The sequence below is a fragment of the Scyliorhinus torazame genome, chromosome 3 (assembly GCF_047496885.1).
Source record: "Scyliorhinus torazame isolate Kashiwa2021f chromosome 3, sScyTor2.1, whole genome shotgun sequence".
Lineage (NCBI taxonomy): Eukaryota > Metazoa > Chordata > Chondrichthyes > Carcharhiniformes > Scyliorhinidae > Scyliorhinus > Scyliorhinus torazame.
In genome coordinates, this window is record NC_092709.1 from 259,158,320 (window position 1) to 259,175,335 (window position 17,016).

Genomic DNA, 17,016 nt, shown 5'->3' on the forward strand with positions numbered 1-17,016 from the left:
CTTTCACTCGAAATGAGGGTTCTTTGGGGTGTAGGTGGATAGGCGGGGTTTGTGTGCTAAAAGAGGATCTTTGGGCTTTCCTAGGGCCGGGCAAGTGGGAAAGGGACCCGGGCAGGGGCCTCCACGCTGGCCGGTTTAAGCCGACCAGTGAACGGGAGTGAGGTGGGGGGAGGGGCTGCGGCCATCGGAGCCTGGCAGAACAGGGTCCGAGTGGTCCAGCCGGGGTGGAAAGTTGGGGGGAAGGAACCGAGTTTGGGAGGAGGAGTTTTACAAGAGGCAGTGGACGGGAGGAGCTGGAGACCTGGGGGGGGGAGCTGTGTCAGGTTCAAGGGTGACTACGGATAATCCCTGATTCCTTTTTGTCATTTGTTTATGTAAACATGCGGGTTGAGGTTTGGGGGTTTGTGGGTAGATGGGATCGTTGTTATTATGGGGACTGACATATCTTGCTGATTATTGTTTATTGTTGATGGATGTAAATGTGGGAGAAAATGTGAAAAAGGAGAATTAAAAAAATTTATAAAAATAAAAAAATTTTTAACTGAGGGGAAGGATGGAGGGGTTCTACAATTCATGGGCGTTAATCATTATACACTTTCGAGAATTGGATCACATTGAACATCAAGAGCGGGGGTGCTGGGAGGTTGGGGGGAGGACTGTATGTGTTAATGGTGACTATGAGTAATTCCTGATTCCTTTTTGTCATTTGTTTATGTTAACATGCGGGCTAATGTCTGGGGTTTGGTGGGACGATGGAATCTTTGTTATTGATATGGGGATTGACATTACATTCGTTACTGATTATTGTTTATAGTTGGGTGTAAATTTGGGAGAAAATGTGAAAAAGGAGAATAAAAAATATTTTAATAAAATTTTTTTAAAGGTCACTGGGCGAAATTCTCCGACACCCCGCCGGGTCGGAGAATCGCCGGGGGCTGGCGTGAATCCCGCCCCCGCAGGTTGCCGAAGTCTCCGGCACCGGATATTCGGCGGGGGCGGGAATCACGCCGCGCCGGTTGGGGGCCCCCCAGATGGGCCGAAGTCCCGCCGCTAAAATGCCTGTCCCGCTGGCGTAAATTAAACCACCTACCTTACCAGCGGGACAAGGCGGCGCGGGCGGGCTCCGGGGTCCTGGGGGGGGGGCGCGGGGCGATCTGGCCCCGGGGGGTGCCCCCATGGTGGCCTGGCATGCAATCGGGGCCCACCGATCCGCGGGAGGGCCTGTGCCGTGTGGGCACTCTTTCCCTTCCGCCTCCGCCACGGTTTCCAGCATGGTGGAGGCAGAAGAGACTCCCTCCACTGCGCATGCGTGGGAATCTGTCAGTGGCCGCTGACGCTCCCGCGCATGCGCCGCCCGGAGTTGTCATTTCTGCGCCAGCTGGCGGGGCACCAAAGGCCTTTTCCACCTGCTGGTGGGGCGGAAATTCGTCCGGCGCCGACCTAGCCCCTTAAGGTTGGGTCTCGGCCCCCAGGTGCGGCGCGATGCCCATCTGATTTGCGCCGTTTGGGCGCCAGTCGGCGGGGGCGGGAATCGCGCCGCACCAGTCGGGGAGCCCACCCCCCCCCCCCAGCGATTCTCCGGCCCAAAGTCCTGCTGCTGGAATGCCTATCCCGCCAGCGAGGATCAAACAACCTCTCTTCCCGGCGGGACTAGGCTACGCGGGCGGGCTCCGGGGTCCTGGGGGGGTGGGCGTGGGGACTCAGCGATCCACGGGCGGGCCTGTGCCGTGGGGGCACACTTTTCCTTCCGCCTCAGCCACAGTCTTCACCATGGATGACGTCAGCAGCCGCTGATGCTCCCGCGCATGCGTGGACTTACGCCGCTCGGTGAAGTCCTTTCGGCCCCGGCTGGCGTGAGGCCAAAGGCCTTTCCCGCCGGCTGGCAGTGCGCCAACCACTCTGGCGCAGGGCTAGCCCCTCAAGGTGAGGGCTTGGCCCGTAAAGGTGCGGAGAAATCCGCACCTTTGGAGCGGCCCGACGCCAGAGTGGTTCACGCCACTCCATCCCGCCGGGATCCCCCGCCCCGCCGGGTAGGGGAGAATCTCACTGCAGCGGGACCGAAAAATCGCGCTGCTGTGAATGGATGGAGAATCCACCCAAGAAATAGAATAAGCATGACTCACTTGTGGAAATAGTTTACAGGCCCCCAAACAAAAACTGCATTGTAGGACAGAGTATACCAAAATAAATAATGGAGGCTTGTAAGAAAGGTACTGCAATAATCATTGGTGATTTGAATCTTCATATTGATTAGACAGATCAGATTGGTAAAGGGAGCTGGAAGATTAGTTCATAAGAGTGTATTCAGGACAATTTCTCAGAAATATATGTTCCAGAACCAAAAAGGAAACAGGCTAGTTTAAATCTGATAGTGTGCATTGAGACAGGATTAATTAACAATGTTATAGTGAAGGAGCCTTCAGACAGTGAGTATGACATGATAGAATTTCAGATTCAATTTGAGGGTGAGAAGAGTGGGTTTAAGACTAGTTTCCTAACTTTCAATAAAGGCAATTACAAGGGTGTCAGACCAGAGTTGGTTGAAGTGAACTGAAAAAATATGTTGAAAGGAAGGACAGCAGAGAAACAGTGGCAGACATTCAAGGAGATATTCCATAACCCTCAGTAAAGATACATATCATTGACAAAAAAAGACTATGGGTGGGATTCTCTGGCCTCCCATCCACGAGTTTCCTGGTGGTGGTAGGTGGCTTGCTGCTCATTGTGGTGGGATTCCCTGCTCCCGGCACTGTCAATGGGATTTCCCATTGAAGTCACCCCATGCTGCCAGGAAATCTGCAGGCTGGGGTGTGCTGCCAGTGGAACCAGAGAATCCTGCCGCCAGTAGTTGCAGCATCTGTGGTTGACTAAGGGAGTTAATAATAATATTAAATTGAAATAAAAAGCATGTAAAACTGTGAAGATTAGTGGTAGGTCAGAAGGTTGGACAGAATTTAGAACCAGCAAACAATGATTTTTTCAAAACAAAATGATAAATTAAAGTATGAGAGAGAGCTAGCTAAAATATGGAAACAAATGGTAACAGTTTCTCCAAGCATTTAAAAAAGGAAACAAGTAACTAAAGCAAGCGCTGGCTCCTGAACGGGTGTGACTGAGAAATTAATAATAGGAAACAAGGAAATGATGGAAGTGTTGAACTGGTATTTTGCATCTAATTTAATCGTAGAATACACAAAAAATATACTAAGAGAATTTTATAATGAAGACATAAAAAGGAGGGGGGAACTTAAAACAATCACAATCATTGGGAAAAATATACTGGAAAAATGATTAGAACTAAAAGCTGACAAGTCCCCTGGACCTGATGCTCTGCACCTTATGGTCTTAAAATAAGTGGCTGCAGGGATAGTAGGTTGTGTTCTTGCAAAATTCCCAGATTCCTTAAAGGAAGAAGGGAGAGAGAAAGCAGGAAACTATAGATAAGTTATATTAATGCCTGCCATAGAGACCATATGGTCATAGTGCCGCATCTGCTCTTACTAGGAAGCTCTTCAGCACGAAGAAACAACCTTGTAAAAAAAAAACTACAATTAGGAAGAACACCTGCTCAAAAAAGGATGCACTGCAGAGTTAATGGACACCTGCACAACTATAAAAACAGACAACAGTAATCCCTCATTTCAAATAACCTGGATCTGTCAATCAAGAAGCTTGTACCAGGTAATGGACTGTGATATTGAACGTAAACAATACAGTTCAAAGCTTTTGGTCTTCATGTCAAAAGACTTGAAAAAGTTAAAGGGGAATGACATTACCTGTGAAAAAGTACTTCAACATATTAAAGGGAAGACTTTTACCTTCACCTGACAGTTCATTGATATTGACATGCTGATGGATGGGTTGATGGTTTTCAGGCTACAGAGAAAAAACTTTCACCTTCATTTTACAGATCTTTGAACTTGGCATGCTGGGAGAGACATCAATAGTTTCCAACACATCAGAGGGAATATTTTTAACCACAACTTGACAAGCTGAAAGACAGCTTAATGATTTTCAAAGCCAGAGACAGACGTCCTTCCACATGACCCCATCCAGGGAAAGATCCTGACTTGCTCCTATCCAGTCCAGCCCAAGCCCCCCCCCCCTCCCCGAATCCCACCCTCCCCTGAAGGACCCTCCTCAGAACCCTGGAAGCAAGTATGGACCCCTTTCTTCCACTCGGAATCCAAAGCACCAGGCTAGCACAGCCAAGGGAAGGGGCCTGAAGCGGGGGTGGGGTTTGAAAGGGGGGGGGGGTGCCTTGTCAGTGACTGGGGGTGCTGCAAGATTATTCTGAGATCAGGGCACCCGTAAAAACAGCTGCAAACTGAGAGTGAATTTGGGACAATCGCACACCGTATCTTACACTTTCAATCTTAGTTTCTCAACAATATCTATCGTTATTTTATGCTGGGTTTTGGTTATAACCGGACATGTTATATTAATATGCTGGCGTGATGCCAGGTATGGTGGCCTTACATCCCATTGACTGGTGGATCGTAATGACCAGCACAATCATTTGGCTGTTCATAACAGACAAATTACTGACTGTACTGAACCAGTCCATGTTTGAAAAATTTAGAAAATATTAGATGTTATTCTGCAACCAGACAACACTTACTAAACACTCACGATTGTGCTAAGAATTACACTGCAAACCAATTTATGCACTGTGGCTCATTTACACATGCTAGAAGTTACATATATTCACACACAGGTCTATTGCCAACATAATTTTGTCCACACATTGCATCTTACTGAAATAAACAAAAGCTCGGGGCAAAACATTCCCTGGTTCATTCCTCATGGCAATGCTTTGACCAGAGTCAACTTCCGTGGTTTGAATTTAAACTGAAGCTTGGCAGTCAACTACTTCCAGATACATTCTGCATGGCAACGTCTCTACAAATTAGAGTCCATTTGCCAACCAATCAGCATTCTCTTCTCACTCAGGATAAATTGTTGTTCCCTTTACGATTTGTTACTCTTCCTTCTGTCCAGGTGAGTGGAAGGCTAAAAGCTTTGACATGATGTATTTTTTCAGCAATAATTAACAATATCAATCAGTGTTGTTTCCCCAGCTTCCACATGCTCTATGTTACATTTAATTTAACTGAGTTGCCCATTTGTGAGCTAAGTAAACTGTCCTAAATTGCCACGGCTGAAGTAAGAAGGTATTTGACTAACAAAAGTTGTTGAATGTAAATAGGTGATAATTTTTCTACTTTGTTGTCTTATTCTTCCATTTGGAATTTTGTAAGTCACCCTCCAGCCAATTCTTCCTTTGATCTCTACCTCCCAGATTTAAGTGTGCCTGATCTGAATTGACAAATGTTAAATGGTTCTTTTTAAATTCTATACCAGACTTACGTACATTATCATCTTCAGAGGTCAAATCATAATGGTGGCGTGATCTATTTCTCATGTCAGCAGCGAATTTATAAAATTCTGGCTTTGCTGACCTCAGTAGAGTCACGGTTTGAAGTGACTGGTATGCTTCTTTGGCTTCAAGATCAAATTTATCTCCTTGCTTCCATGAGCCATTTCCTGAGAATAAAATAGAAGACTTTACATTGGCTAACAGTTTACAAAAATGCAATCATGTTTCACCAAGTTCAGATATGATTAGCTGTTATTTTTTCTTTCTTACTTGCACACAATTGCTTCAAGAGGTACTCATAAGGGAATGTTGTTACTGCTCCTTAAAAGCAGTTAAGGAAAGGGTGTATAAAAATGCCAATCAGCTAGCCCTGTCAGAAGCAAGTGCGGTTAATTATAGTCAAAAAGTCCACCCACTCTCTCCCCCCCGGCCCCCTCCCACAAAGTATATTTCCGCAATAGAAATTGGTTTTTAAACATTCAGACTCTTCTGACTTAAAACTCATCACTTCCATCATGGTCATGTGATCCTGACAGTTGCTATGCCTCTCAGTCTAATTTCCCCATAGTGTATTAGCAGTGCAGGTCCAGGAAACTCACATATAATGCCACTAGCCCTCTGACATTTGCAAATAAGATCAATGGGACTCAGGGGGCATGTCATAGGCATGTTTTTAGAGGAGTCCTACTCCTCCTAGCTCCACAGGATGATTTTATTTTGTAAAATTAATGTAACCAGTCACCTGATGCTGGCAGCCACAGAGGCTGTGAAAGAATCCTGAACCAGGCTGGCCTCAACAACTACCCCCAAATCACTAATTAATTTCGCAAAGGCTTGAGAAATTAAGTTTTGTTTACGAGGACCAACAACTCTTTTAGTTATCGCTTCTCGGCCTTTTGGCTAAGATGAGCATGAGGTCAGGTGTAATGCCTGGATCTGGTATGCCTCTCTTGAGGGAACCATGAATTGGATTCAATTTGAATTGGTTTTAGGAGCAGGCAAGGAGCTGGATTAGGGGTTTGCCCCTGTCCACGCTCGGAGCTCTGGCTTTGTAACTCTGATGAAGTAATTTTTAAAAATCTGCCTGGGATACCTATAATAAGGGCCCTGTGGATGACCAACGTGACAATTACCTGAACAAATTAGGAATGGACTGTAAAAAAGTTAAATTTAGGCCCAAGATTTGGGAGCAATGTATACGAATATATACTCTGATAATAATAATAGTCTTTACTAGTGTCACGAGTACACTTACATTAATACTGCCATGAAGTTACTGTGAAAATCCCCTAGTCACCACACTCCGGCGAAAGAACCATGAATAATAAAGGTTATTATTATGACAGTTTCTTGGGTATCCAGCAACACCATTGCAGGATGAGATGATCAATACCACACACAAGCTGGATATTCAGATAGAGAAGTCATGTTAAGCTTTGAGTACCACCTGAATTTCATTAATTGCTTCTTGCACTGGTACGAATGCTGCCAATCTGTGCAACTGGATGGTTCTCGCTTATTTTCACTGGGAAGAATAGAAAATGCACAGACCAGAATTTTCCAGTCTCTTTCCCATCGGCCAGATTTGGAGGTGAGAACAAAAAATATTGCGAGAAGGCCAAAGTCGCATTTTATGTCAACGTAAAAGCAGGAAGTGACCGTCGCCATCCCTCATCAGTGGCAAGTGAGGCCTCACTGGAATTCATTAGCATATTATTACCGGTGGTCGGCCACCCAGCAATACCACCATCATGGAAGCAAAGTCGGCACAGACACTGAACGGCACCCCGCCACCCTGAAGCAAAGTCAGCAGGGGCGCTGAACACCACCCCGCCCCGCAGCCATATGCACTGCAGTTGGGCTGAAGGGGCTGTCAGTGGGTTTTCCACCCCTTACTGGGAGGAGGTCAAGCCCTCAGGAGCTGCCAACAAATTGGAATGGTCAGCAGCTCCAGCGCATTAGTGGGTGATGCCAAGGCTGCAGGCAGACCGAAGAAGATTGCCCATGGATTTAGGAGTCTTGGGACTGTTGTGGGGTGGGCTGGTGTGTTTTATAGAAAAGGTCAGTAGAAAGAAAGATTGGTTACACCTTAGGGGTGGGGAGGAGGGGTTGCCCCTGAAGCGCAAAGGACACCTCCAAAAGACATTACCCCCTTTTAAAAACCTTTTTAAATAGACAGTCTGCCCACTCCTGCCTGACTGCACATGCTAAACATATTGCACATGCTAAACAGATTGCGGCATGGGCAGCGTATGATCAGGGCTTGTTAACATGCTCAATTGACCCATGATTGTCATGATATACATCAGCATATCATGGTGCAATCACACACACACACTGACACACTGATGGACATACAGTAGGACCAACGAGCATACACAATATCGCAGCCAATCACCAGTGAGAGCACACGCACTATAAAGACAGGGGACACTGGAGTTCCCGCTCATTCTAGCAGCAGCCAGCTCAGAGCACCGAGCTCACAGCCTGCCTCTCAGACATTCACCATGTGCTGAGTGCCTCACCTAGATAGTGATAGGATAGGGTCCACAGATAAGCTGGTAATGCACGTACCCAAGCTTACAGTATGTTATTGCAGTTGAGTTGTTAATAAAATGAAGTTACACCATCTCCAGCTGTGTTTATCATAGAATTTACAGTGCAGAAGGAGGCCATTCGGCCCATCGAGTCTGCGCCGGCTCTTGGAAAGAGCACCCAACCCAAGGTCAACACCTCCACCCTATCCCCATAACCCAGTAACCCCACACAACACTAAGGGCAATTTTGGACACTAAGGGCAATTTATCATGGCCAATTCACCTAACCTGCACATCTTTGGACTGTGGGAGGAAACTGGAGCACCCGGAGGAAACCCACGCACACACGGAGAGGATGTGCAGACTCCGCACAGACAGTGACCCAAGCCGGAATCGAACCTGGGACCCTGGAGCTGTGAAGCAATTGTGCTATCCACAATGCTACCGTGCTGCCCGTGTTGACCTGTTTGTAGACCAGAACACCCAACACGGCAATGATCATTTATTTAAATATGACTGGCAGACTGCTGATTTAGGCACCTACCCACCCCTCCTATTATAGGGATGATCTTGGGATTGGCACCTGCCCTATTTTACCCACTCCCTCCCCCCCCCCCCCCCCCCCCCACCCCCACCCCCCCCCCCCCCCCCCCCCACCCCGGCATGCGGATCCCCCTGTGCTACCAAGGGCTGTAATCTCGTTCAATTTAAATAATATGCTGCTTTTTTTCTACTCTTCCTGGCAAAGTAGACAGGTCACATTTTCCCATATTTCATCTTCTAAATTTTTTGCCAAATCACTTAACCCATCTATATACCTTTGCAGACTCTTTGCCCCCTCTTGACAATTCACTTTCCTACATATCCTTGAGCTTTGACAAAGTGTCATCTGGCCTCGAAACGTTAGCTCTTTTCTCTCCCTACAGATGCTGCCAGACCTGCTGAGATTTTCCTGCATTTTCTCTTTGGTTTCAGATTCCAGCATCTGCAGTAATTTGCTTTTATTCCTACATATCTTGCTGTCATCAGCAAATTTAGCTGATATAGATTGTAAATATCCATGTCCCCAATTTGGATCAGGTCTGTCAGCAGAGATGTAAAGAAAAAGTAATAAAATTCCTCTCTGAATCTCCAAATTACTAAATAAATTGAAATGCAGCCAAAGTAGCACCAGCCATTAGCAGCAGCACAGAAAATGAGCTCCTCAATGTGATACGTGCCTTAGCCACCACTTACTGTAACTTCTACTGCCACTTAGTATGTGTTAGTAATTATCTGGTAAGCCTGATTCTAATGTTAATGGAAATACATTGGAGGCTTTAGTCAGATCCTCTTGACCTCATTTACATGAGATGGATTGGGTTCCAGTGGACATGAAATGACATTAGTGCTTTCTTTGGCATAATTAAGGTGCAGATTGTTTGGAGTGGGTTTGTGAGAGTGGTCTCAAAGAAGCCATTCTACTCCATTTATCACCACAAAATGGGTGATTGTTCAAGGGAAAATATAGATGAAATTCAGACCCGTGAATTTTTTTTCAGAAGTGTAGAGAAGAAAGTTACACAGGGAATAAAATAAAATGTGCATTGTAATTTTTTAACGTGCTGCTTACCATTGTGAACTCAGTGTTATATCACAATAACAAGAATAATCAAGAGTTGAAATACTAATGGAAATAAGGAATACTGTATTAAGCATTGGAATTCTAGGAGAAAAAGATATAAATACCATATAGGCTGCTGTTGAAGAGTTCTACGTTGAAGAATACATAGTCTCCGCTGGTCATTCCCTGTCGGTGTGCTGCAAGCATGATTTTCCTTATGCTATGACTACTTGCACACATAATCACAACTGAAGATAAAAAGCAAAGCAGCTCTTTAGACAAGGAATAGCACAAAATTAACACTGACACATTTTTCGAACAAGCGTCTGATGAGTTAACATCTTTCCCATTCTCTGCTGAGGATACTGACTCATATTGGGGTGCAGTTACACAGGTGCTCTCCCAAGTAATCTTTCTTCAAATGAGAGTTTTGACCGGGATATTGGCAATGTATTCAACCAAGGTACGCATCACAACCAAGCTGGATTTTGTTCTCCTCTGATGTCTCTGCATACACACTTTTCAGCAATGGTCACTGAATAACTAGAATAACTGAACAACAAGTAACTTTTTTTTATTTGTTAACTTAAAATACCCAGTGTGAAGTTTAATGCCATCCTATTGGTGAGCTTGGAGATGGGTGGGGAAGCATTTAATTGGGCAAGAGGGTGCAGGATGGGGATCCTGTCAACCACCTGCCTCAACCCGCTAATGTCCGGGGTGGGAAGGCCCACCTTCAAGCCTCCCCCTCTCCACCTCTAGCAACCCCCATTGCCATGACCCCCATTCTACCTCACTCACCTATGGTCTGAATCTTTAATCCTGGGACTCTGGTGGGTGCATTGCCAGCAGCTGAGACCACTTCAGCAGTGGCAGTGATGGCAATGGAGAAAGACTGACATGTGTTTGGATGGAAGTTCTCGAGTATCAGTGGGGGGTCAGGTTGGAGGGCTTTGATATCTGTCCCTGAGTCCTTACTCCAGGGAGAAGGCCAAGTGCTGACCAGCTTTTAAAAATAATTTTAGAGTACCCAATTTATTTTTTCCAATTAAAGTGGCAATTTAGTGTGTTCAATCCACCTACCCTGCACATCTTTGGGTTGTGGGGGCCAAACCCACGGAAACACAGGGAGAATGTGTAAACTCCACACGAACAGTGACCCAGGGCCGGGATCGAACCTGGGTCCTTGGTGCCATGAGGCAGCAGTGCTAACCACTGTGCCACCGTGCTATCCCTCGGTGTTGACCAGTTAAGAGCCTGATGGGCACTCAATTCTGATGGGCTGTTCCCAACGGAGGTGGTGTGAGGCTTCCACCAGTCCTCCAACTGGAGGGCCAAACACCCATCGCAAAAATAAATTCCACGTACCCACTGTGTAAAATAGTACCCCAGTTAAAATAAACATATCAGAGATCGGAAATTGAACCTCAAATGCCTGTTCCATATGCCTCAGAATCATTGAAACTTCAGTACAAAAGAGGATGTTCAGCCCATTGTCCACATTCAAGTTTTACTTTGGAACTACGTCCTCTCATCCTATTTTTTAAATTGTACATTGCAATGATTTCTTTATCGAATGTTTTCCAGTAAAACAACTTGTTAAATAGCTAAACATCCCAAGGGACATCACAGACGAATTATAACACAAAATTTGACACCGAACCACGTGAGGAGATATTAGCTCAGACAGCTAATATCTTGGCCAAAGAAATAGGTCTAAAAGGAGCGCCTTAAAGTAGAAAAACGTGGTAGAGAAGAAAGAGAGGTTCAGGGAGCGAATTCCAGAGCTGAGATCCTTGGCAGCTGAAGGTCCAACCACCAATAATGCAGTGATTAAAATCAGGTGCACACAGGGGACCAGAGTTGGAGGTCAGTGATCTCAGAAGGTTATCGACTGGAAGAGATTAAAAGAGACAGGGTGAGATGAGGCCTAAGTGGAATTTGAACACAAGGATGAGAATATTTTTAAAACGAGACATTGCTTAATCAAGAACCAACGTGGGTTAGTGAACATGGTGTTGGGTGAAAGGGGGGTGATGTGAGTTAGGACACAGGCAACTATGTTTTACATGATCTCAAGTTTACAGATGGGGGCCAGCCATTAAAATGTTTTAATTGACATGCTTCAACATCAATTGCCATGCAGTAAAGTATTCCATATTCACTTAACACAGTATGATTAGGAATTCTTACAACATCTTCAGCAATATTACTAGCAACAAATCAAACATTTTGTATGATAAATGCATACTGCATTTATCAGATCCAGAGAAGATACTGAAATATCCAAACTCAGGCTCCATCTTTTTCCTGATTTCTCATGCGCACTCAATTTCAAATAAAGTAAGTTGCAGAACAAGACTAACCAAATGCAAAGTGTTAACTACAATCTGTGTATGTCTTGTGAATAATTTAGCAATTTTTCTATGTGAAATCAAAAGCAATCTTTTGACGAATGCCAACATCTCAATGAAAGAACTCTTGATAGGAAGACTATTCACCAATGTTTTGTTTCTGATAAATAGGTACATATGAAACTGTTATAACCTGCCTACTTACCATTGGCTGGGGACTAATGACAATCCCACAATCCTGTGGGAGTATGAGCTTCCCCAATGAGGGGGGTGGAGAAACCATTGGTAAACTCCAAGTACAAATAAAGCTGGCCAGTTTGGAAACAGCAGGAAGGAGTGTGCAGCAAGGGAAGTTGCTGCTGCTGTTATATATATATATGTTATTGTAAATAAATGTTATTACTTTGTATCCTTAAAACTCGTGCTGGATTCTTCGTGGCCCTCACAAAAGAAACCAATAAACGAGAACAGGTCTTTTGACTCATCATGCCTGATCCTTCCATAGACTAGGGGCGCATTCCAACGGCCACACTGCGTCGGAAAAGCAGCTCGCCGCAGTGAAAGCCGAAGACCCACTCCCAGGATCTACCTGGCTTGCCACGCCTTGTGAGATCCTACGTGATCTCACGAGACATTACGATGTAAGTCCCACCCATTGAGGGCGGGATTATTTTTTGGCAGAGAGCTGAGGACTCTCCCATAGTGCATTCGTGGGGATTGTTTCTGGGGCCTCAGGGGCCATTTACAAGTGGCGACCCGATCTCTTGCTACACTGGGGTGTTCCAGCAAGCGGAGCTCCCCACTGTACAAATCGGAGCTATGTGCGGCCTTGGCCATCCCCCATTCAGCACCCTTACACAACGCGCAAAGCATTGAATAGCCATGTGTTTCTCGGCACTGCGAGCGCCGGGAATCACGCAGCTAAATGGGCTCGCTCAGAGACTTTGTTCCCTTTTGGGAGAATCAGGTCCTAGGTCCAACCTATTTCAGATTCTGAGCTACTAACAAAGACTCAATCTAAATACTCATTTAAGCCTGAAGATACTGAAGCAAAACATCATAACATGCATCGATCCTCATACTGTCTTGATCCATTGCGTTTGCTGTCCTGCAGGTAACCCTTGAATGAAACCCTTAAAACATTTGATGATTTCAAATGACGTGAAATAAAATTATTTTCACACAGGACAGTCAATGAACATCTCCAACAAGAAATAGTCCAACAATCTCCCCTTGACATTCAATGGCTGAATTATTGTCGCTGGATCCTCCATTATCAACAACCTGGGGTTTACCATTGATCAGAAACTGAACTGAGTTTGCCATATATATATATATCTATATATATAGATATATATATTGTGTTTACAAGAGCAGGGCAAAAGCTGGAACTTCTAGGACAAGTATCTCACCTCCTGACTTCTTAAAACCTGTTCAACATGTACAAGGCACAAGTCAGGAGTGTGATGGAATACTCCCAATTTGTCTGGATGAGTGCAACTCCAACCACACTCAAGAAGCTTGACACCATCCAGGACAAAGCAGCTAGCTTGGCCGGCACCCCTTCAACATTCTGTCCCTCCGCCACCGAAAAACAATGGCAATAGTGTGTACAATGTACAAGACGCACTGCAGCAACTCACCAAGCCTCTTTCAACAGCACCATCCAAATATACGATCTCCACCACCTCGAAGGGCAAAGGCAGCAGATGCATGAGAACACCATCACCTGCAAGTTCCCCTCCAAGCCACTCACCATTTCGACTTGGAAATATGTCACTGTTCCTTCATTTCACTAAGTGAAAATCCTGGCAATCCCTTCCTAAGAGCACTGCGGCTGTACCAACACCACATGGAGCAGTTCAAGAAGGCAGCTCACCACAGCTTTCTCAAGCAGCGCGCACATCCCATGAAAGAACTTTTTAAAATGTTGACTTTTAGGAAATTAAATTGCTACCTGGGGTCTTTTAGAATGAGTCTACATTATATTTAAAAATAAAGTTTTTTAAAAAATATTTTAAAGGTACCAATGCTTCATTTGTTTAGAACAAAACTGATCTAATTTATGACCAACCCACCCACCTGGTATTTCAAAGTCTATTACAGTCAATGAAATACATTTTTCAATTTTTTAAAAACATTTTTCGTGAGATGCGAGCGTTGCTGACAAAGCCAGCATTTGTTCTCCACCTCTAATTACCCTTGAACTGAAAATTTTAGAGGGTAATTAAGAGTTAGCCACATTACTGTGGGTCTGGGGCCACAGGTAGGACAGAATGGGTATGGCCAGCGGATGTTCTTCTCAAAAAGGCATTAGTGAACCAGATGAGTCTTTGCCACAAACGATGATAGTTTCATTTTCACAATTACTGCAACTAACTGTATACTCCAGATGTATTAATTGAATTTAAATTCCACCAGATGCTATGGTGATGATTGAACCCACGCTCCTGGAGAATCAGCCTGGCTCTCTGGAATACTCGCCCAGTGAAATTACCACTTTGCCACCATCTCCCTTGAAAGCATGAAACATACCACATTGTATAAAGAGCAACAGCGACCAGACTTCCAAAGTGCTTCATTAGCTGCAACACTTAGAGAGACCCTGAGATCATGAAAGAAGATAGGTTAATACAATTGATTTCCTTTCTTTTAACACAGTACAAATGAAACTCTGCTGGCCAGACCCTTTTCTTTTCTTCCTAATTCTAATATACAAATTTGAATCCCCTCTATAATAATAGAAACATAAGAGAAGAACAAATGACTGATATTTGAACAGTGCCGTTAGCACCGAATAGGTATCCAAAAGGACTTTTTACATATCAAATAAATGCAAATGGAGCAAAGTTAGCCAGGGCAAATTCACAATAAGACAACTTGCCTCTTGTGCTGGGCAATTCTATTGAATGAAAAGACAGAAAATATATGGATTTAAGGGACAAAGCTAGATAAAAGTTGAAAACAATACCATTCGGAACATGGGGAACATAGGAATTCGGAGCAGAAGTTGTCAATTCATCCCTTTGAGCCTGCTCCGCTTATCAATCTGATCTCTTCCTGGTCTCAAATCCACCTCCCTGCTTCTCACCATGTCCCTCTTTTGTGAGGGCCACAAAGAATCCAGCACAAGTTTCAAGGATACAAAGAAATAACATTTATTTACAACAACATATATATACAACAGCAGCAGCAACCTCACTTGCTGCTGACTCCTTCCTGCCAGTTCCAAACTGGCCAGCTTTATTTATACAGGGAGTCTGCTAATGATTTCTCCGCCGCCCTCATTGGGGAAGCACATACTCCCACAGGATTGTGGGATTGTCATTAGTCCCCAGCCAATGGTAAGCAGGCAGGTTATAACATCCCTCCCCCCCCCGAAGTCGAAGGAATCCTCCAAAGACCCTGGCGAAGGAGGGCGTAGGACTCGTTTTGCCGCAGGTCGGACACCATTTGCACGAGGCGCTGGATCGGGCGGCGTGTAATGAGACGGAGACCGGCGCTTCCGTGATGAACAGCGTAATGGTTGTACATCCACGGGCCCGAGGATTCCCCCTCTGATGCGTCCTGTTTCTCCATCTCGGAGTCAGAGTCTGCTGCCTCTGTCATGTCGGCATCTCTATCTCCGCACGGTTCTGTAACGACCTGCGCAGGCTTTGAGTGAGGCACCTGAGGAAGATTGTGAGGACTACTTTCCATTGTCTCTGGTCTCTGTGGCTGTAGAAATGATATCCGGGGGCAGGGAATCTTTGGAAGGGATAGTCTTCTGGACCGAACGTGGTCTACATGTTTGCGCTGGAGACAACCCTGGGCTTGCACCTGGTAAGATATAGGGCCCATTTGGCGAAAGATTACGCCAGGGACCCACTGGGCACCCCCAGCAAAATTTCGAACAAACACTGGGTTACCGGGTGCAAATTGCCGAATTGGCCGATGCCGAGAAAAACCCTGTCCCTACCGTTCTTGTGTGCGGCGTACTTTTGCACCAATGTCCGGGAAAACCATACTAAGGCGGGTGCGAAGTCTCCAGCCCCTTAGGAGTTCTGCGGGAGCTACCCCAGTCACTGCATGGGTGGTGCTATACGAAAACAAAAAGCGAGCCAGTCTCGTGTCCATTGACCCGGAAGACTGCTTTTTTAGGCCTCGTTTGAATGTCTGCACTGCACGTTCCGCCAACCCATTTGAAGCCAGGTGGTAAGGGGCAGTGCGGATATGGTGTATGCCGTTCATCTTCATGAACCTCGCAAACTCCTCACTGGAGAACGGAGTGCCGTGATCCGTGACCAGTACCTCGGGGAGGCCATGTGTACTGAAACACAAACGCGTCTTCTCAATTGTTGCGCAGGACTTTGTGCCCAGCATCTTAAGCAGCCATTTAGACTGGGCGTCGATTAATAAAAGGAACATGGATCCTTGAAAAGGGCCGGCGAAATCCGCATGCAAGCGCGTCCAAGGCCGCCCTGGCCATTCCCAGTGATGTCGGGATGTGGCCGGTGGAAGCTTCTGATGCTCCTGACAAATGGAGCAGCTTTGGGCCGCCTTCTCAATGTCGGTGTCGAGGCCTGGCCACCAAACATAACTCTGGGCCAACATTTTCATTTTCACCTGGATGCCCATGGTGCAAGTCTCAGTATTAGCTCCTGTCCTTTTTCCGGGACAATCACACGCTTCCCCCACAAGAGGATGCCGTCTTCCACGCTGAATTCTGACAGCTTGGAGGAAAATGCCTGCAACTCGCCTGGGAGCTGTCTATGCTGACCACCATACAGGACTATGTGTTGAACCTTTGATAGGACAGGCTCCGTCTGGGTCCACTCACGGATCTGTGATGCCGTGACAGGCAAGGTGGCCATAAAATTTAGGGTTGCAACCATCTCACCGGTCGTGGGCGTCGACATGGGGCCGGTCGATAAAGGCAATTGGCTCAGTGCGTCGGCATTCGCTATCTGCGTTCCTGGTTTGTGCTCCAGAGAATACTCGTACGCAGCGAGCAACAAAGCCCAGCGCTGGATCCGTGCGGAAGCAATGGGCGGTATTGGCTTATCCTCTCTGAAAAGTCCCAGCAGAGGCTTATCATAGAATTTACAGTGCAGAAGGAGGCCATTCAGCCCATCAAGTCTGCACCGGCTCTTGGAACGAGCA

The 17,016-nt window shown here is 45.8% G+C and overlaps 1 protein-coding gene across 4 annotated transcripts in view; it reads right to left on the reverse strand.

Moving 5' to 3' along the window:
* Window positions 1-17,016, reverse strand: part of npr3 (natriuretic peptide receptor 3) — a 153,188-nt gene that overhangs the window by 111,057 nt on the left and 25,115 nt on the right. For all 4 annotated transcript variants that reach the window (XM_072497154.1, XM_072497155.1, XM_072497153.1 and 1 more), the window contains exons 2-3: window positions 9,646-9,768; window positions 5,375-5,547 (exon numbers count right to left, since the gene is read on the reverse strand). In XM_072497154.1, the coding sequence (XP_072353255.1) occupies window positions 5,375-5,547; window positions 9,646-9,768 (296 nt within the window). The remainder of the gene's footprint in view (window positions 1-5,374; window positions 5,548-9,645; window positions 9,769-17,016) is intronic.